Here is a 22,025-nt window from a genome sequence, read left to right as displayed (position 1 = left end):
TTGTAAACATTTAAGACAATTTTTTCAATAACATTTTTTTTTTAAATGGACAAGTTGGCTTCACTAAGACAACACTAATATGTCAAGTTCCTGAGCTGCTATTTGGGATAGGGTGCAATAAGCTTTATGAAAAGTAAAATAAGATGATCTGTTTTTTTTTCTTTGTTGAGTATTTATTCTAAGTATGGTGAAGCAGATGGATAGGCTTATCTTTCTCCCACTCCAGGCACTTGTTCTTTGTGATGTCCAAATTTTGTAATTGGTGGAGTTTGTTGCAGATGCAAGCAGTGGAGCATCTACCCAGCTAGATATGATACCATGCTGAGCCCCAACACATGAGTAGGGCCCCATGCCCACAGCTGAGATATGCTTCTGTACATATTACATATGGGTGATGGTGATCTGTAGAAGTATCTCTACAAGCTGATGTGGCAGATATTAATGTCACTATCGCTCCATTATCTCTTACTATCGTTTTATATATAATATATATATATATATATATATATATATATATATATATATATATATATATATATATATATATATATATGTATATCTATAGATATATATATATAGATAGATATATAGATATAGATATCTAGATATAGATATCTATATATATCTATCTATATCTATATATATCTATCTATATCTATATCTAGATATCTATATCTAGATATCTATATCTATATATAAAAACACTTATTCCTTAAAAAGATATATATAGATATAGATAGATAGATATATAGATATATCTTTTTAAGGAATAAGTGTTTCCGAGGAAAAATTCTACAAATGTTTATTTCTGAAAACTGTCTGAAGACATCATATTCTACTTTTAGGATAAAGTACTTTTAGGATCAGACTATCCTTTCCCACTTGGAGAGCATATACCAGGGCAACTGATTGATTCCATAGAAGAGTTTGATGATGAACTCAAGGTATGATTTTCAACATTCTTATTTTAACGTGAAATGTTTTAAATGCAAGACTTGCATTTAAAATATTTCAAATGATATCATGCATCAATTTGTTATAATTTATGCAACATAAACAAGTTATCTTATAAGAATCTGTAAGTCTCCTCAAATATCTACTGTCATTCCCCCCCCCCCCCCCCCCCCCCCCCCCCCCCCCAGGTATCTATCATCTCTCCCCTTCCTTAGCTCCTTCCCAGGTGTCCATAATCTCTCCTTCACTTCCAGGACTGCAGATGTGGCCATTCTACTTCTGCCTGACCTAAAGTTACAGCTGAAAAATAATCAGCACAGGGCCTTTGAACATATGCACACTCAATGCCTGCCATATCTGTGGTATTTGAAACACCATCCATAACGCTAACCAATCACAAACAATGTTACATTTAAAGGGAACTCATATTATCCACTTTAAAAATATGCATTCCATTCCACCCGGCATTTTTTTTAATACTGCGGCCATCTTGGCTCATTTAACACTGAATACCCCATGTTTTTGTAGGCTTCCTGACACAGCAAGATAGTGAAATATGGCACTGTTGTTAAAATTGTTTACTATATAATACTGAGTAGTTTTCCCAACACAATATTAGTTTCAGTGGGCTTTTAGCAAATAATTGTTTGGTATTGTTATAATACAGCAGCAGCCATAGAAGTATGCAAAAGGTTCTGGTCTGAGTAGTGCATGAATGGATTTTGTAAATATGTACATTGATTATAAAATACATTAATCTGCACACATACTTGTGAACTTTATGTGCCTGTGAGCACCTGTATTCAAGGTATGATTTCTGTCACTTATGCTAGCGTTTTATAGAAACACACAGATATCTTTCTGTTTCTTTATAAATAGCTCCTAACTAGATGCCCTGTTGTAAAATTACCCTCCTTATGTTTCTCACCATCTAGTGAATTTTCGAAAGAGAAGGGCGCCCATCTTCCAACACAAATTGGGAGATGGGTGTCCTTCTCGCAAGGTCACCCAAATCGGCATAATCGAAAGCCAATTTTGGGCGCCCTCAATTGCTTTCCGTCACGGGGATGACCAAAGTTCACGAGGGTATGTCAGCAGTGTAGCGAAGGTGGGACTGGAGCGTGCTTAGGAGATGGGCGTCCTTGGACGATAATGGAAAAAAGAAGGGCGTCCCTGACAAACACTTGGGCGACTTTACTTGGTCCATTTTTTTTCACGACCATGCATCAAAAAGGTGCCCGAACTGACCAGATGACCACCGAAGGGAATCGGGGATGACCTCCCCTTATTCCCCCAGTGGTCACTAACGCCCTCCCACCCTCAAAAAAATCTTTAAAAATACTTTTTTGCCAGCCTCAAATGCCATACTCAGGTCCATCGCAGAGTATGCAGGTACCTGGAGCAGTTGTAGTGGGTGCAGTGTACTTCAGGCAGGTGGACCCAGGCCCATCCCCCCCTACCTGTTACACTTGTGGTGCTAAATGTGAGCCCTCCAAAACCCACCACAAACCCACTGTACCCACATGTAGGTGCCCCCTTCAGCCCTAAGGGCTATGGTAGTGGTGTACAGTTGTGGGTTTGGGGGGCTCAGCACCAAAGGTAAGGGAGCTATGCACCTGGGACCTTTTTCTGAAGTCCACTGCAGTGCCCCCTAGGGTGCCCGGTTGGTGTCCTGGCATGTGAGGGGGACCAGTGCACTACGAATGCTGGCTCCTCCCACAACCAAATGGCTTGGATTTGGTCGTTTTTGAGATGGGCGTCCTCGGTTTCCATTATCGCCGAAAATCGGGGATGACCTTCTGAAAAACGACCTAAGGACGACCATCTCTAAGGTCAACCTAAATTTCATGATTTGGGGGTCCCTGCCGTATTATTGAAATGAAAGATGGACGTCCATCTTGTTTTGATAATACGTCCTGCGAGGATGCCCTCATGAAAACTTGGGCACCCTGTTCAATTATGCCCCTCCACATATCAAAACAAATGGGGAAAGCATGCAGAGCATTGCTCATGGAATTCTTTCCAATCCCTCTGTACACTAATGTATGTGTGGTTGTGGCTTTATTTATTGGAGTGGGAATAACTGGGCAGTTTGGGAGCGTTGTTGTTGGTGGAGCAGTTGGAGGGACTGGGGGGTAGTTCTGGTGAGAAGTTTGGGTGTAGGTAATTATAGGGGGTAAGGGTTGCTGTAGAGGTTAGGGTTGGGAAGTAGGGTATAGCTATGGAAGTAGTTTGGGGGTTGTGATATTATGTATCACTGTAAGTTTCTATGCTACAGAAGCTGGAACTGCTTCTCCCACAAATGCATTGGGCCATTTTTTTTGGGGGGGGAGGGCGGGAGGGGTGATTCAGCATACTTCTCTGAAACTCCCAGTTCAATCTAGCACATTTCCAAATGCAATGAATCCTTTCATTAGTTTTTCCATCATGCCATATTTGATCCCATTCTATTCAATTTTTGGAGAGTTATTTTACCTCTACACACTCTTGACCCTTTATTCATAATTCTTTCCAACTTTCATTTGGTTTGAGGGAATAAAAGGAGCATAAAAAGATATATATTACTAAGATTTTAATAAAACCATATTGTGCATAAGTCTGATCTCAGTATTTCATAAAAAGAGAAGAGAAGAAACATTTTATTAATAATAACAGTGGTAATAGAAAAAAAATAGTAATTTGATTACTTAAATTTTGATAAATACAAAAGCAGGAGATTGCAAAGGACTTGCCAGTATAGATAAAGTCATCTAAGTTCAGTTTCAAGTTCTTAAAAAGCAGATGTGGGAATGAGAATAAAGAAAGCATTGAAAATGGTCCGTATATTGGTTTCTGTATGAGAATCTGCATGTCCAGAATAGTGGAATAGTAGAGAACCAGAAAAAAAGGATTAAATATAGAAAAACTGACATGGATAAGAAACAATTTCCTGCATGTGGTCAAATTTGTACTGTTGACAGCTGGAATGTATTTTTGTCATGAGTAGGATAGAAAGGAACCACTAGATAGATCAAATTGATCCATACCTGTCATCTCCTATGTTGCTATGTAAAATCCCTGGGTATGTCCTACCTGCATCAACTAAACATGCTTTTAGCCATCTACTGATCTCCACTGTGCAAATGACAAACAATAAAATAACCACCACTTTCTCCCTCATTCTACTGTATATAGCATACTAAAAGTTGGTGCATTTCAGCACTTAACTTTTTGGGCTAAAACGGAGGTTAGGCACCAAAATGAGAGTAAACAGCAGTTACACAATTCACTGCACTTAAGTGCTATTCTATAAAGGTAGTGCCTAAGTGCTTTAGCATGTAACCGCAAAGGGGAGTGTTCGCGGGCAGGGCAAGGACAGTCACATACATGCAAAACTTACAGAATATTTTAAGTTATGTGCTTAAGTGCCAACATCTAGGCACACATTTACAGCTGCTATTGACATTGCTTAAGTGGCTATGCCTAAATGTTGGTGCATAAACGTGAACTTACACTAGTATTTTATTAACAGATTTGCCAGTAATAGAACACTAGCTTAGTGCTCAGATTTTTTATGCCTAACTTTTAATGCCTTTTATAGAACTGAATCCTTTGTATATAGTGCTCCAGAAGCAAATACTGTATGTTAGATGCTAATTCAATACATTTCAATGCCAGAAGCTTTCAGCTCCAAACACCAATTAGTTTATACCCTGGACAAAGTCCATTGCTAAAGGATTTGGGTGGTGTGGTGGTACCAAGCAATCTTCAAGAGGAGTGTAGTGTGCAAATATCAGAGATTTTATGTGGTGGCAGATCTGTTACTGTTATCCACTTGGCAAAAGTTGAGGGTTAAGAAGTACTTTGTGCTGTTTCAGTATATAAGGTTAAGGGCCCCTTGTACCAAGCTGCGGTAAAAGGGGGCCTGCTGTGGTGTCGGCATGTGAATATGCCATGCACCAAGGCCCCTTTTTACCGCAGCTGGTAAAAGATTGTTTTCGGGTAAAAAAAAATGGTTCTGCGCTAATCACAGGGCTTGGCGCATGGCCATTTCCGGGAGGGGAGGGGAAGCCCTTACTGCCACCTGTTTAGGTGATAGTAAGAGCTCCTGCACTAACTCAGCGGTACAAAAATTTAATTTTTTGTTGCACTAGAAATGGCACACACTGGGGGTGGGAACTACTTTGCGATAGTCCTGATTTGGTGCATGGCAAAGGGGCCCTAAATTTACTAGCTATAATGTAGTACTGGCACCTTTAATATATGCTACAAAACAAACCATCTTCATCTTTTTTTTTTTATTTTATTGTAGGAAAAACTAAAGGCTAACAATGCTCTGTCATTCTTGGATCTTCAGAGGAAACAATTTGAATGAGAAAAGATAAAGATATCAGCATTGATAATTCTAAAATTAAACCTGCCAGCAAGTGACCCGAATGAATAGTGCAATGTCAACAGTTAATGGGAATCTCAATATGTGGGACTATCATGATACCACTCCACTAGGCAGAAGACTGATATGGTTTATGAGAACAGAACATATGGAATGACATATTACACATAAGTGAAGACACTTTTTCAAAACGCACTCAATCCATTTTCGTCAGTTTTGAGTAATGCGATTAATTTTGTTCACATGGCAATATTCATTTACTGTGGCTTATTCCTGTGCCAAAACTCACTCAGTCCAAAAGCCACTACCTATTTTTCTCAAAATTGCTGCTGATGGACTGAGTGAGTTTTGGAAAAGTGCTCTTCAATTTCTCTGCTTGATATTTACAATACAACTCTTTCTATGTGGCTGGCAGAATGAAGCTTTGTTTCATACTATGCAGCCAGCTCAGAAAAAAAATGATTAAGGAGCTAACAAGCTCAGCCACAGCATGTGCAATCCATGACAAGAGGCAAACAGTACATCAGAAGACCCCATTCAGCATATTCCATATTATTAAAAGTAAATAATATCCTCACAATCTGTGATCTTTAAAGTATTGGTCACAAAAGTGCATCACTTGTTTTTCTAGATCAAACAATCTGAGCATGGGACTCAACTTGCCAAGGTGGTATTGACATGGAAAAACTAGCAGCTTAGCAGACTTCCTCTTTTGCTTACCCCACTCTCATTTTTACCCTGCGACAACTTCCCTTGCCACTATATTTCTTTTTATGTTTAATACTGTAACCAAATCTCACAATCTGATCATCTTTCTTATCATATATATTTTCATTCTCATACTTTATTTCTGTCCAGAATGGTTGAGGACCAAAAAGCTTTTAAACTTTTCAGGATAGCTACAATGAGGTCGATGAGATATGTCCATCAAGTACAGCAGTCTTCGATAAATTTTTAAGTTGGGGCCACTTGGATCTGAATGAACTGAATCTTCCTATGTGGGGCCATGACATTGCTAACCAGCGGTGTCAACGACATCCATCCCATCTTCAGGCTTTTCATTGGGGGTATTTCCAAATACATTTTCTTTGTCTATTGAGAAATGCTTTGTCTTGAAGGATATGGCTCTACCCCACAGCAGGGAAAAAAAAAGCATGCACACAGACACACAAAATATAACACAACCAGAATGATGATGAGGGCCACTCCAGAGGTCGCCATTTTGGTTCAATGTGGCTTACATTTAACAGTTGTTAGAGATTACATTGATTCAATTACATTTTCATGGTTGTATGATGCTGTGTTTTACAGTGGTTGGCATGATAACTATTAGTGTGTATGGAATAGTCATTAGGTTTCTTGAGAAGATATGTCTTAGTTCATTTCTTAAATGAAAAGATGTGAAACATTTAGAGGTTATGTTGTGTATTGTTGTTCCAGAATGATTAGTACATACTTTACTGAAGAGGTAGGCCTTTAGGTCTTTTTTGAACTGCAGATAGTTGGTGGTGCTTCTTATGACTATGGGAATTGAGTTCCACCATTTTGAGCTCAGGTAGCTAAATCCCTCCGTGTAGGTGGACTTACTACGTTTTTACAGTTAGGTGGGTAAAGTAATAGATAACCTCCTGGGTTTGCATTTCTTGGTGACAGTTTGATCATCTCTAGCATATAGTCTGGTGAAATGCCAAACAGTATTTTGAAGATGATTGTGATGGTTTTGAAAAATAGTCTGGCCTTGATCAGGTGTCAATGTAGCATTATGAGGGTTGTGTAGGAAATCTGTAAGAGTTATTTGTATTGCAGCTAGGTTTGGTTATTTTTTCTTTGCAATATTATGCAAGTTTGTCTGCTGTTGGTGGTTTTTTTGTTCGATGTTAGCAGAGCTTGTGTGTTCAGTATGTTTTTCATTAGTTCATATTTTTTTTTTCATGTTTTCTCTTCTAGTTGCACATATGTGCTATAGTATTCCGCTTTGGCTCTTTTTGTAGTATGTCTGTACTTTGCTTAGGGTTTTCCTCCATATGGTTTTGTTCATGCCTGATTTCATTTTGGCCTATTTTGCGATATATATATACTCCTAGCTTACTGAGTTCAAAATCACAAAAGTATATATATGTCTATATATAAGGATCTTCTCAGACCGGCGTACCTTCCCTTAATAAGGCTAAAATGAGCCTAGCATATATTTCAGAAGGGGGTAACGCATTCGTCATTGATCCTCAGACATTTTTCTAATCTTTTTATATATACATAGAGTATTTTTCAATTTTTTCTTTAGTACATAGTTTATCTCATTTCTTTAGTACTTAGCTTATCTCATTTTCTTAATCGATATTCAATAATTTTTCAATATTCATAGGTTGAGCTCCCTTCAACATACATAAATAAATATTCTGGTGCGTATTAAGTATTTGATTTCATTTTGGGCCATTTTCTTTCCTGCTTCCTACACAGTTTTTTCATCTCTAATAGTTCCTCATTGAACCAGGGGCATGGTTGTTGTTTTCTCTTAGTTTTCACTTTGAGTGGTGCTATTTCGTTTAGTGTTTCCACGTAGTTCGTCCCAGTTTCTCATGAAGTGAATGTTAGTGGGTATTATGTTTGTTTGTTTGGTCATTCATCACTGTTGACCAGAAGCTATGGTTGTCCACTTTTCCTCTGGTTAGGGCAGTGTGTGGTGTCCTCGATTCTCTGTTTTTGCCGTTCTCTTTCCACTGAAGTGTGAATGAGAGTTTGTTATGGTCTGACCATGGCACTTCTACCCAGTTATGATTCTCTATTATATGGTTGTTATTGGCTAAGAGACTGTAAGCTAGTATGTCTAATTGGTGACCTTTTACATGAGATGAGGTGGCTGGTGCTGTTTTGAAATTACATTGGTTCAGGAAGTTTGTTAGAAGCCTAGTGTTGGCGTCATGTGGCTTGTCTAGGTGTAGACTGATATCACCTAGTAGAAGGTCATTCGAAAAGTTTGTGCATACGTCAATATGAAGTCCATTAAGTTATCTTGGGTGTTGGCCCACCTTCCAGGCGGGCGGTAGAAAAGTATACTGCATAATTGATCAGTTAATGTTGAGTCTGTGATTTTGCATGCCATGATTTCAATCGCAGGGGATATATGTTCAGCGATGGTTTCTGCTGTAAATAAGGATTTGTATATTAAGGTGACCCCGCCTCCTTTCTTTTTAGTTCTGTTGATGTGCATTATTTTATATCCCGATGGGCATAAATAAAGCAGTACTGGGTCATCTCGCATTTGCAGCCAAGTTTCTGTTATGAATAGTATACATAATTGCTCGGCTTCAATCCAGTCTTTAATTATGGTTGACTTGTTAACCACTGATCTTCCATTTATGTAACCTATAGGAATGGGTACATATGTACCAATGTTGATGTTGGTGTACTTAACAGTCTGTAAATGTCTGTGTATACTATCTTTTTTGATGTTGTGGCCATTGCACTTGTTCTTTGTGCTTATATTTTTGGTATTGGTTAGGGTGTTGATCTCTGTTATTTGTGATTATCTTTGGTCTTGGTTAGGGTGTTGGTTTTTATAGCTTGGTCTTTCCAGTTGGTGAGGGGGGGCATCGTCTTCCTGTAATAAGTATGGGGATTTTGTTCCATTCATTGATTGAGGCGGCTTGTAACCCTGTTAGCCATAGTACTATCATTCAGTAAAAAAAACATGATCTAATATTGGCCATAATGGGATATGTTGTGGGACTTCTGATACAGTGGAGGTAGTTAAGGGTTAATTGCCGGAGCCACTAGTGGTCTACCCAAGACGCTTAGTAAACTTGACTTTATTCCACAGGTTATCCCAGATGCACAATGGTGCAAATTGTGTTTTATAAAGACTGAGACAGAACAGGTAGCAAAACATTTGTGACAGGAATCCGATCTATTGTAACTAGGGGGCTCCACAGTCAATCGGAGATGGACACAGAGACCATGAAAAGAAGAGTGTTTGCCTCCTCATGTACATTCAATGTGGTTATTCTGAAACTCAAAGTAGTTAAGTGAAGCTCCAGGATAACATTGAAAAAGCATTGATTTAAACATCACTTTCATCTACTTAGATTGTGCTTTCTTCTTAGCAATAAGTCCCTTACCTACTGCACCTCTGTGGTCTTTGTTAATCTTTGTTTTCATATATTGATTTATCTGTTTATCCTGGTTACAGTAAGCATTACAGAAAAATAAAATAACTTCAACAGAACAACATTTCTTGTTACAAAAAAATAACACTACATTTCTGCTACAGTCACAAAAACTAAGGTTTGATTTAAGAAGAGTAAAAAAAAAAAAGGAGGGGCACAAAACTACAATATGGAACTTTACACGTACCCTAATAAAATAATTAAATCCTTAAGCAAAGCTGCATTATCTGTAATTATAGAAGGAAAACAAATTGCACAAATATTCTGAAAAAAAAAGGAAAGACCAACTTAAGTCATGTTTTAATAAAAATTGGGGATATGAATACACCATTGCCTATGTGTTCTGAACATGAGAAAGAACTTTAGAAACAGATAATTCTGAGATACTATTAAATTTAGACCATGTATGTATAGAAGGAGAAGTTTAAATCTCAGTGAAATTAACAAGAGGCAATCTTTAATCTTTGTAGAAAAATGTTAGGGGTCTACCTTAGGAGTCAGCACTTAGGAAAAAGAGCTAGGTACGCTGAAAACTTCTGTCTAGCGTGCTGTGGCAGCCAAGAAAGCAAACAGGATGCTAGGAATCATTAGGAAAGGGACGCAAAATAAGACCAAGAATATTATAATGCCTCTATATCGCTCCATGGTGTGACCTAACCTTGAGTATTGCATTCAATTCTGATCGCCATATCTCAAAATGATTGCGTGGAATTAGAAAAGGTTCAAAGAAGGGCGCCCAAAATGATAAAGGGAATGGAACACTTCCCATTTGAGGAAAAGCTAAAGACGTTAGGGCTCTTCAGCTTGGAAAACAGATATCTGATAGGGGATATGATTGAGGTCTATAAAATCCTGAGTGGTGTAGAAAAAGTAGAAATGTATTGATTTTTCACTCTTTCCCAAAGTACAAAGAGCAGGGGACACTCAATGAATTTACATGGAAATACTTTTAAAACAAATAGGAGGAAATATTTTTTCACTCAAAGAATAGTTAAGCTCTGGAGCTCGTTGCCAGAGGATGTGGTAATGGTGATTAGTGTATCTGGGTTTAAAAAGGGTTTGGACAAGTTCCTGGAGGAAAAGTCCAAAGTCTATTACTAAGATGGACATGGTCTGGGGGAAGCCACTTATTGTCCCAGGATTGGTAGCATGGAATGTTGCTACTAATTGGGTATCTGTCTGGTACCTGTGACCTGGATTGGCAACTGTTGGAAGAAGATACAGGGCTAGATGGACCTCTATATTTAGGGCCTGATATTGAAAACATTTATGCTTCTTATGCTCCCAAGTGGGCCTCTGAAAATTTATACTGAAACTTTCACTAAACTCCTAAATTTATGAGCATAAAAAATAGGTGGCAACAGGGGCAGATTTAGGGTAGGGAAAAATGATAGGAGGTTAGCACTGATCTTTAGCACTAGGCTCCTAAATGTAGACAAAATGAATGACAGGCTTAAATTTATAAGCATAACTTTTAAGTTACTAACTCTTTAACTAAAGATTAGCCCACGCTAAGTCCATTAAGTGTGTGTTAATTGCATTAGTGCAGCATTTAGCGCATTAGTTTCATTAGCTCATTATGCTTTAGTAAAAGGGCCCCTAAGCTGAAAACTAAGAGTTCCTTTTACAAAGCTGTGCTACCAATTAGCAGAACGCTGAATGCAACAAAGCCCATGGGAATAGAACTGACTTCTTAAAATTCAGCATACCGCTAATCAGTAGTACAGCTTTGCAAAAGGAGGTCTAAAGCTCCTGAATTTCGCTGAAAATAGAGTACAAATTTAGAAGCCTAAATTTAAGAGTTCTCTATATTTTTTTTAACGTCTGGTCTTTAGTTTTTACTCTAATTTGTTTCAATTCTAAAGTGTTGGCTGAGCCCTTTGTATGACACATTTTGTGGAGTAAAATATACTGTTTATGACAGAAAATTTCGACTTCCTCTGTATTTCAGTGCATGGACAAGACCACACATATTTTCAATCAATACTAATTCAGTTCATTTTTACATTTGTACACAAATAGTTCCGAAACTTTTCTATAATCACACATATTTGAAGAATGTACATCTGTGTTCTTGAAACTTCATGCACACCATCTTCACATAAGACTTATATTGATCCAATGAAAGGCACAGGAGTCTGCATAAAATTCAGGAATTAGATAAAATGGGTTTTTTAATGTGATTTCTTACTGATTTTGTTCTATTTACTGTCCAAAAGTAGCACTTAATTCCAACAAATACAGAGATGCTGAAGCACATTCTATGTCCAGTTTACTTAGACATCACCCTTAATCACGGCATAAGGTGATTGCTTAAATTGGTGATGCACTAGAAAATCTGCAGCTGTCATTTGACTCAAATGAGAATAATAATAAGCTTTCCAAGCCCATTTCCTATTTGCAAAAGTGTATGAACCTCACAGTCACATACTTCTGAGAAAACAAAAATGAGGATGTTATAATGCCTTGGTATCACTTCATGGTGCGACCGCACCTCAACTACTGTGTGCAATTCTGGTCACCGCTTCTAAAAAAAGATATAGTGGAATTAGAAAAGGTACAGAGAAGGGCTATGAAAATGATATAAGGGATGGAACAACTTCCTTATGAGGAAAGACTAAAATGGCTAGAGCTCTTCAGCTTGGAGAAAAGACGGCTAGGAGAGATACGATAGAGGTCTATATAATAATGAGTGGAGTGGAACAGCTAGACATGAATCGCTTGTTTTCCAAAAATACTAGGACTAGGAGGCATGCAATGAAGCTAATAAGTAGTAAATTTTAAACAAATCGGAGAAAATATTTCTTCACTCAACGTGTAATTAAACTCTGAAATTTGTTGCAGAGAATGTAGTAAAAGCAGTTAGCTTAGCAGGGTTAAAAAAGGTTTGGATTGCTTTCTAAAAGAAAAGTCCATAAGCCATTATTAAAATGGACTTGGGGAAAATCCACTGCTTATTTCTAGGATAAGCTACATAAAATGTATTCTACTGTTTTGGGATCTTGCCAGGTACTTATAACCTAGCCACTGTTGGAAACAAGACCTTTGATTTGTCCCAGTATGGCAATTCTTATGTTACTATGTAAAATTTTTTTGTGAGACTAGTTCATTGAGGTTGTGGTGCAAAGTTAGCACAGTAGCCACCTGGAGGAAAAGTCCACAGTCTCTTATCGAGATGGACATGGCCTGGGGGAAGCCACTTTTTGTCCCAGGATTGGTAGCATGGAATGTTGCTACTAACTGGGTTTCTGCCGGGTACTTGTGACCTGGATTGGTCACTGTTGGAAGCAGGATACATGCTTTCCATTGTTAAATACACAACTGAGAACCAAATTAATATAAAGGAGCAAAAAGACCCCAGCAGGCTGAGCACCCTGTACTCGCAACCTTGTAACTTATAGTGCTGCTCCTTCTATTTGCCCCTATTGCAATCACTGGACAAAAAACTTCCCAAAGCTTCACACACAAAATATTGCCTCGAACCTCACAAAAAATGTTTTGTGGAACATCCTGATGGTAGGGTCCACCTTAGGAGTCAGCACTCAAGAAAAAGATCCAGGTGTCATTGTAGACAATACGCAGAAATCTTCTGCCCATTGTGCGGCAGTGGACATAAAAGCAAACAGGATGCTAAGAACTATTAGGAAAGGGATGCAAAATAAGACCAAGAATATTATAATGCCTCCGTATCACTCCATGGTGTAACCTCACCTTGAGTATTGTGTTCAATTTCAGTTGCTGTATCTCAAAAAAGATATAGCAGAATTAGAAAAGGTTCAAAGAAGAGCAACCAAAATGATAAAGGGGATGGAACTCCTCCCATGAGGAAAGGCTAAAAAGGTTAGGACTTTTCAGCTTGGAAAAGAGACATCTGAGAGGGGATATGATTGAGATCTATAAAATCCCAAGTGGTGTAGAACTTATAGAAGTGAATCGACTTTTCACACTTTCAAAAAGTACAAAGACCAGGGGACCTCCTATTTGTTTTAAAAGTATTTCCATGTAATTTCATCATTACATGGAAATACTTTTAAAACAAATAGGAGGAAATATTTTTTCACTCAAAGAATAGCTAAGCTCTGGAACTCGCTGCAGGAGGATGTGATAGCAGTTAGCGTATCTGGGTTTAAAAAAGGTTTGGACAAGCTCCTGAAGGAAAAGTCTATAGTCTGCTATTGAGATGGGCATGGTGGAAGCCACTGCTTGCCCTGGGATTGGTAGCATGGAATGTTGCTAATTGGGTTTCTGCCACGTACTTGTGAAGTGGATTGGCCACTGCTGGAAGCAGGATACTGGGCTAGATGGACACTGGTCTGACCCAGTATGGTTATTCTTATGTTCTTATGTTAATATCAAAATTGTAAATAATCACTAAAGGGCCCTTTTACAAAGGGCTTACTGCATGCCAAATCAGAACTAACGTCAGGCTACCGCAGGAGCCCAGCAGTAGTTCCCACCCCCAGCACTGCAAGTATTTTTGTAGCATCGGGGCTTACCCAGCGGTAATCGGGCAGTGCTGCCTGTTTACCACCGGGTTAGTGCAGGAGCCCTTACCATCACCTAAATAGATGACAGTAAGCCCCCCCCCCCCCCCCCCCCCCCCCCGGAAATGGCAGTACACCAATCCCTGTGATTAGCACGGGGCCATTTCCTTAAAAAAAAAACAGCCTATTACCCACTGCTATAAAAGGGGGCCTCGGCGTGCATCAAAAACACAAGCTGACGCTACTGCAGGCCCCCTTTTACCACAGCTTGGTAAAAGGGGCCGTAAATGTTCATGTCCATATCTTGTTTATGATGATTTGATGCTGGTATTTTCACTGAATAGAGAAGTATAGTCATTTAAGAAGTTCTGCTGTAACTCTTGGCGTTTTTTTAATTTATGAAACGCAAGTGTCTTGATGTAAATTGCTTACAAGCTGAGCTCAATATATGAACACGGATATTTAATGATTATTTACAATTTTGATACTGATATTCTACAAAAGTTTTTGGGGGACGTTCGAGGCAATATTTTGTGTATAAAGCTTTGGGAGGTTTTTTGACCAGTAATTACAAAGGGGGCTAATAGAAGCAGCACTGTAAGTTACAAGGTTGCGAGTACAGTGAACTCAGCCTGCTGAGGTCTTTTTCCTCCCTTATATTAATTTGGTTCTCAATTGTGTATGTAACACTGGCAAATAAAATATAATTTAAAAAATTGTGAAGTTTCAGAGCTATTTCATTATTTTTTGAGGTGTGTTCAAACATTCTGATTTTTAGTGGATTTTTTCTTTTTTTTATTAATTATAATTTCACATTATACATCTTATCAAAGAAGCATACAGAAATAGCAAATTCTCAAAACACAATCATTATTTCTCTTGAGGCAAATACTTGTCTCAATTAAAGGAATAACATTAATCATTATCGCCCTCCATGTAGGAAATAATTAGAACCAAAATACAAATTTTCATATATTAGAAATTAATCATCAGACCGTTACACACTCCGGTTACATTCTCAATCTATCATACAGTGTTCATATGAGCACCTAACCTTTCACATTTACATTCTCAACTTCCTTAGAACTTAAAAAATCCTCGAGTTGTTTTGGGTCTAAAAATTGGTAACTATGCTGTTGGTAGAGAAAACGACAAATACAAGGAAATTTGAGGGTGAATGTTGCACCCAAATTTAAAGTTTTTTGACGCAGTGCCAGAAAGGCCTTACGTCTATATTGGGTCTCTCTTGCAAGATCCGGAAAAATTCTAACTTTAGAACCAAAAATCATAGAGTCTAAATGTTTAAAGAATAACTTTAATACCATTTCCCTATCTATCTCAAGTGCAAATGTTACCATTGCTGTTGTCCTTTGAGTAACCACCTCCAAGGAAGACTCTAAAAAGGACGTCAAGTTCATTCCTCCCTCCATAACTCCGTGGTCATTTCCAGATTTAGATGATATTAAAGTCTGCAGATATATTACCCTTGTTATGGGTGGCAGGGTCTCACTTGGCATCCCTAGAACTTCCTTCAAGTATTTTTAAACATGTCAAAATAGCAGAAATAATTGGAGACCTGGGGAAATTGATAAGCCGCAAATTAAGTCTTCTCTGCTGGTTCTCAAGATGTTCCATCCTCCGTTTAACAAAATTACTGTCCTTAATTGTGGCTTTATTCAAATTCTCCAACTTCTGAATTTTATCCTCAAGCAATTGTTTATCAGACAAATGTCGGGCATTAATCTGCTCCTGAGCCAATAAGGCTTCTGATAGAATTTTAATTTCACCAGCATTTTTTATCAACATTGAATGTAGTGAAGAGTGCATCGAAAAAGTTAGGTCCTGGTGAATCCATAGTCACTACGGCTGGTTTTACAACTCCAACATTCAATTCAGGAAGAGGGGCGATGGAGATCTGTTTTAAACCAACTGAAGAAAATTTTTGAAAACTTTGTCCTACCAGACCTCCCTCGTTACCACTACGGTCGGCTGGGCTCTCTTCCTCGGGGGTCCTCACCATGGCAGGAATAGGGCCCTCCAAGTCACAAACCGGTCGTTCACTTCCTGGTTGTGGAGGTGCCGCACGGGCGTCGGGGCTAAGGGAAGCCCCGTCTACACTGCTGACCGAGTTGATGAAAGCCGGTCTGATAGTAGAAGATGTTGCCCGGGGTCCCAGAGTTACTCCGAAGTTTTCGAGTGTTGTCTGCCTCCAGAGGGGGAGTTCAGTTGAGGTAACAGGAGCCTCCCTCACCTTCCCTCTCCAATTCCCCATAGCAAGGGAGTACGGAGTCCTCTCTTGGTTCCGTAGATGAAAATCTCTAAGCGCGTCTGGGGTAACATCTCATTTCAAGTGGATTTTTTTTTCATCCTTTTGTAGTTTAGAGCACCACTTACCCCTCAGCAAGGGTTACCAGATGGCTCCAATGTCAGGAAATCCTGGCTGGGACATAGGCAGCCATGAGAAGGGACCCTTTCTAAGGGAAGTAAAAGGAATGTAAGCTCACAGTATTATTAAGGCAGTTTCATTATCAAAAGCCTCAGGGTTAATGGTAAGTTAACACACAACCCTGGGAGGGGGTTAATTAACCCCCAGCAAGCATTCTAAACAAAGAAAGGGAAATGGGACTTGATATACCGCCTTTCTGGGGTTTTTGCAACTACATTCAAAGCGGTTTACATATATTCAGGTACTTATTTTGTACCAGGGGCAATGGAGGGTTAAGTGACTTGCCCAGAGTCACAAGGAGCTGCAGTGGGAATCAAACTCAGTTCCCCAGGATCAAAGTCCACTGCACTAACCACTAGGCTTCTCCTTCGCTCATATTCAAGAATATCAATGAACCAGAAAATCAAGGCAAGGCAAAATAAAACCCCCAAAAAACAAACAAAACCTGACACAGGATCCAAGGGAGGAAGCACCTGTACAAAAATGAACAGGAACATAAACAATGACTCAGTGCTGAGCCAGCCCAGAGGCAAGATAAGAGGTAGGAGGTGGTTCAGAACACATTGCTATGGCAGATCCTGCATTTCAAAATGGGAACAAAAGGCACACTGGGGCTGGCTATGGAGACCAGATGAATGGGCACCTGTGGGCCATAGACACCCCTCCACTAAATTATTCCAAGTATTACAGAGTACATCACACCCCTATCACCAAGCAGGCCATTACAAAAAATAATTTACTAGGTACTGCAGAAAATATTGCATTCATAATCAAAGCATTGTGATACATCTGGTAAGTTATTAAACCTAATGCATTAAAACTTACTTTAAAATGCAAATAAATATCTTAAACCTTTCCAAAGTTAAAATAAATATATTTTACCGTTATTATCTGTCTGCCACTCTACTACCTTTCACCCTGACAGCTGTAGTCTGTAACTACATCTTATTCTCCCCCATGATGTAGGCCAATGTTTTACAACTTCTTTAAGCCAATTTCAACCAAGTACCCCAAGCTCCGATCAGCACTGGCAACGTATATTCCAAAAAACTGTCATATTCTAATCCAAAATAGAAAATAATATTATTTTCTACCTTTGTTGTCTGATAATTTTATTTTTCTAATTACATTGGTCCTAGTATTTGGTTTATGCTTTCCTCTGTCTTCTCTTAACTCTTTTGCCAGTGTCTCCTGTACATTTGACATTTCTTTTCTCTCCATTGACTGGATATTGAATCTAATTTATACAGAAGACTCGTAGCATCCTTTGGCTTCTCCTTTCTCTACTAGGAGTTTAGTTAGCAGAAAGGAAAGAAAGGCCCTGCACTTTTTAGCAGCAAGCTTTGCAGTGTCCCTACCTCTGCTTCCTCTCCCATGCTCTGATTGGATAATCCTAAGGGGAGGAGGTAGGACATTATACAGTTGTTGTCTCTCAGCTTACTTGCAGACCTCCAGCAGCAGTGGCCCCCTCTCAGTACTGTCTCTTTTACTATGTGTTGGACTGAGAGTACTGCTGAGCTGTAGGAGAGGTTCTACTGCAGCCTCCTCCTCATGATTGTGTACAGTTTGGAGTAACGTTTGGTTGCGACACTTGCTCCTTCTCCCCGCTGTGGCTTGACTCTGAGGCTGGGGATCCTGGAGAATTAGGCTTACTTTTGTCAGGGTGTAAGGCGCTGACGTGCTGGTCACTGTCACACTCCATATACTTGATGGCTGCTTTACAGTCTTTAGCCATATGCTTAGATGAAGAGCAACATTTGTAACAAAATTCTGTATTTTTCAAGTTTTTTATGTACTTTCAAGGGTATCTCCCTAAACCCTCTACATTTCTTGACAAGTTTAGGTTTCTTATACTGTATATAGGGCACCGTCGGTCTGGATCCTCTACTTTCTCTGTAGTAGGACGATCAGATGGTAGGGGATGCTGTGGGCGACACATCTGTCATGTGTACAGCTATAGGCTTCTTGATGTTACCGTACTTCTTGCCTGGTCTTTCATTCAGGAAGTAGCCTGTCTTGCCTGCTTCAGGTTTATCAACTATGAAACCAAGATCATTTCTCCTCTTTGTTAAATCTCAGATAAACTTCACAAAGACTGTGAAGGGAGGAAACGTCTCTTGGTTGTCCTCTTTATACTTTGTGCCTAATGATGACCTTTCTTTCTTATGTCATACGCCAGCTTTCTTTTAATTTTGTTTATGCTCCAAGCTGTATCCAAGTAGCATAGGCCTGGAAGGTTTTGGATCAGCTTTGATGGCTTCCAGTTCCAGGAGGAGATCTCCTAATTCTTGTAACTTGTTATTATCTCTATTTGTAACCTTTGGGTAACTCCTTAGTCTCTTCATCAGTGCCTGTTGGATAGCTTCTGGGCTGCCATAGTGCTAGTCAAGCCTTTCCAACATTTCTTTCAAACGTCTGGCGGGGAGATGTAAATATGCATAATCTCTTCACACAAAATGGAGGAACACTCAGTCCCTATCAGGTTTATTTTCGAAAGAGAAGGGCGCCCATCTTTCCACACAAATTGCAAGATAGGCGTCCTTCTCACAGGGTCGCCCAAATCGGCATAATCGAAAGCCAATTTTGGGCGTCCTCAACTGCTTTCTATCACGGGGACGACCAATGTTCACGGGGGCATGTCGGAAGCGTAGCGAAGGCGGGACTAGGCCGTGCTTAACACATGGGTGTCCTCAACCCATAATGGAAAAAAGAAGGGCATCCCTGACGAACACTTGGATGACTTTACCTAGTCCTTTTTTTCTTACGACCAAGCCACAAAAATGTGCCCTAAATGACCAGATGACCACCGGAGGGAATCAGGGATGACCTCCCCTTACTCCCCCAGTGGTCACTAACCCCCTCTCACCCTCAAAACAAATTTTTAAAATTATTTTTCCAGCCTCAAATATCATACCCAGCTCCATCACAGCAGTATGCAGGTCCCTGTAGCAGTCTTAGTGGGTACAGTGCAGGCGGAGCCAGGCCCATCCCCTCCCCTACCTGTTACACTTGTGGTGGTAAATGTGAGCCCTTCAAAACCCACCCAAAACCCATTGTACCCACATCTAGGTGCCCCCCTTCACCCATAAGGGCTATGGTAGTGGTGTACAGTTGTGGGGAGTGGGTTTTGGGGAGCTCAGCACACAAGGTAAGGGAGCTATGTACCTGGGAGCAATTTATGAAGTCCACTGCAATGCCCCCTAGGGTGCTCGGTTGGTGTCTTGGCATGTCAGGGGAACCAGTGCACTACAAATGCTGGCTCCTCCCACGACCAAAGGGCTTGGATTTGGTCGTTTCTGAGATGGGCGTCCTCGGTTTCCATTATGGCCGAAAATAGGGGACGACCATCTCTAAGGTCAACCTAAATTTTGCGATTTGGGCGTCCCCGACCGTATTATTGAAACGAAAGATGGACACCCATCTTGTTTCGATAATACGGGTTTCCCCGCCCCTTCACCAGGACATCCTGCGAGGACGTCCTCAGGAAAACTTGGGCGCCCCTTTCGATTATGCCCCTCCATATCAGTCCTCAAGAGAGAGTCCAAGGAGTAGGGTAGAAAGGCTCTTCCAAAGGATCACAGGAGACGTTAATTCAAAAAGATGATCTTTATTGGAACAACTTAAAAGACTCAACATAGCTGCTGTGTTTTGGCGTGAGAATGCCTGCTTCAGGATTCTACAACATATACAATACTTATGTAAACATGTATATCATAAAATACAAAACACATATTAAAAAATATATAAAATTTAAATATAAAAATGTAAATAAAAGAATAAATAACAGTGAATACAACAACAAGAGGCATATTTGAAAGGATACAAGAGTATTTTTCATAAAAATAAATAATTTTAAAAAATAAATAATAAATATGTAATTGGTGCTTGCATACTTTAAAACAAGCTGACTGGGGATACAGAAATACAATGGGGGAAAACAAATGATAAATAAAATATATGATGTATATAATAAAGCAAAACTAAGATATATCTAACCTCGTGATGCTCATTGTACAAGCATAGCTGATGTTTCCAAGACAACATACAAATATAATAAGCAAAGTAGATACCTATTTATACAAAAAAGCAAAAGGTAACTAATGATGCAGATACAGGTTCTATAAAATTCACATAAACAACATGATAATGGCAGTTATGGGGATAACAAAGTGGGTCATATATGGATATTTAGTAACTTACAAGGGACAAATATAGGCTCTGCAAAGTTGTTGGAAAGGAGAGAGAGAGAAAAAAAGACACTTCACCTAGGTGTGTTGACAAATGTAATGTATTGGGTTAGGTTATGAAGAACAAGACAAAGGTCAGTAACCATAGCAGAAACCAAGTGGTGACACCATAGAAGGAAATGGGGCAGAACGGAAACCGTGTAGAAGAAAAATATAACTAAAAACGTTAATAGAAAACAAAGGAAAAAAGATGAAAATAAAAAGAACGAGTATATCAATGCAGCAATGTAAACATTCCGCCAAAAAATGTAACTGAAAAAGTGACTAGTGAGAAAAAAAAGGGGGAAAAGACAGTGAAAAAGAATGGAGTCAAAAATGCAAGATGTGGGCATCCGCTTGAGAAGTGCAGTGATGTAAAGGTGTCCATTGGAAATGCAGTAAACCAGAGTCCAGTGAGAGAAAGGATGATGGAAGAGACACACGGCAGCTTTAGTGGGGTGCTGCATTCTGAATCAACTGGAGCTGGTGCAGGCCCTTTATAGTGCATTGCAGTAATCCAGTCTTGATGTTATCATGGCATGTACAACTGGGAGAAGATTTACATTCTCGATGTAAGGAGAGAGGCAGCATAGCAGTCGCAAATAGTAGAAGCAGCTCTTGAAGGTTGCTTGGATTTGGGGATTTGAATCTAACTGTATTCCAAGGTTCCTGACTTGTGATTTGAGGGAGAGTTCGTACTTCCCAAAAGGGATTTTGATGTCAGGTACGTATCCACTTGTGTTAGGGACCCAGAGAAACTCGGTTTTACTTGGGTTCAGGCAAAGTTTGATGTGTTTTGCCCATTCTTGAATTGGTGTTAGACAGGTAATCAGTTTATTCAAGGCTGTAAGTAAGTCAGGTTCAATGGGTATGAGTAGCTGCACATCATCCGCATAGATGTAGAATTGAGTATCTATTGACCAAATCAGCTCGGCAAGTGGCTTGAGGTAGATATTGAACAGAATGGGTGACAGTATCGATTCTTGTGGTAACCTGCAGGTCAGTGTCCATGGTGGTGATGAGTTGCTGCCAAACATTATGGATTGTTGCCTGTCTGATAGATAGGATCTGAACCAAGCAAGTACTGTTCCATTGATATCTGTTTCTGTCAGTCGTGCTAGCATGAATGCATGATATCATGATCCACAGTGTCAAAAGTGCTGAGAAGTACTAACATTGAGGCAAATCCCTTTTAACTATTTTAATTTGAGGAATATCCAACCCCTGGCATTGGTGGTGGTGGTGTATTCTTTTTATCTGTGTCCTGCAATTTGAGATTAGGATTGTTGTTGCATATACTAAAATGTTGCTTCTTTCCCATGTCCTCCAACCAGTCTCCCTGAAGTCTATAATCCAACCGTCTATAGAGGGGTAATTTGG

At 39.4% G+C, this 22,025-nt stretch overlaps 1 protein-coding gene across 2 annotated transcripts in view; it reads left to right on the top strand.

Annotated features, from left to right (window-relative positions):
* The window catches only part of ACMSD (aminocarboxymuconate semialdehyde decarboxylase), an 81,311-nt gene extending 74,689 nt beyond the window's left edge, over positions 1–6,622 (top strand). For both annotated transcript variants that reach the window (XM_030210381.1, XM_030210382.1), the window contains 2 exons: positions 846–944; positions 5,246–6,622. In XM_030210381.1, the coding sequence (XP_030066241.1) occupies positions 846–944; positions 5,246–5,308 (162 nt within the window). In that variant the 3' untranslated portion in view covers positions 5,309–6,622. The remainder of the gene's footprint in view (positions 1–845; positions 945–5,245) is intronic.
* The last annotated feature ends 15,403 nt before the right edge of the window (positions 6,623–22,025 follow it).

This window comes from Microcaecilia unicolor, chromosome 7 (assembly GCF_901765095.1).
Source record: "Microcaecilia unicolor chromosome 7, aMicUni1.1, whole genome shotgun sequence".
Lineage (NCBI taxonomy): Eukaryota > Metazoa > Chordata > Amphibia > Gymnophiona > Siphonopidae > Microcaecilia > Microcaecilia unicolor.
Note: the sequence above shows the minus strand (reverse complement) of the source record. Positions and strands in the feature narration are given on the sequence as shown.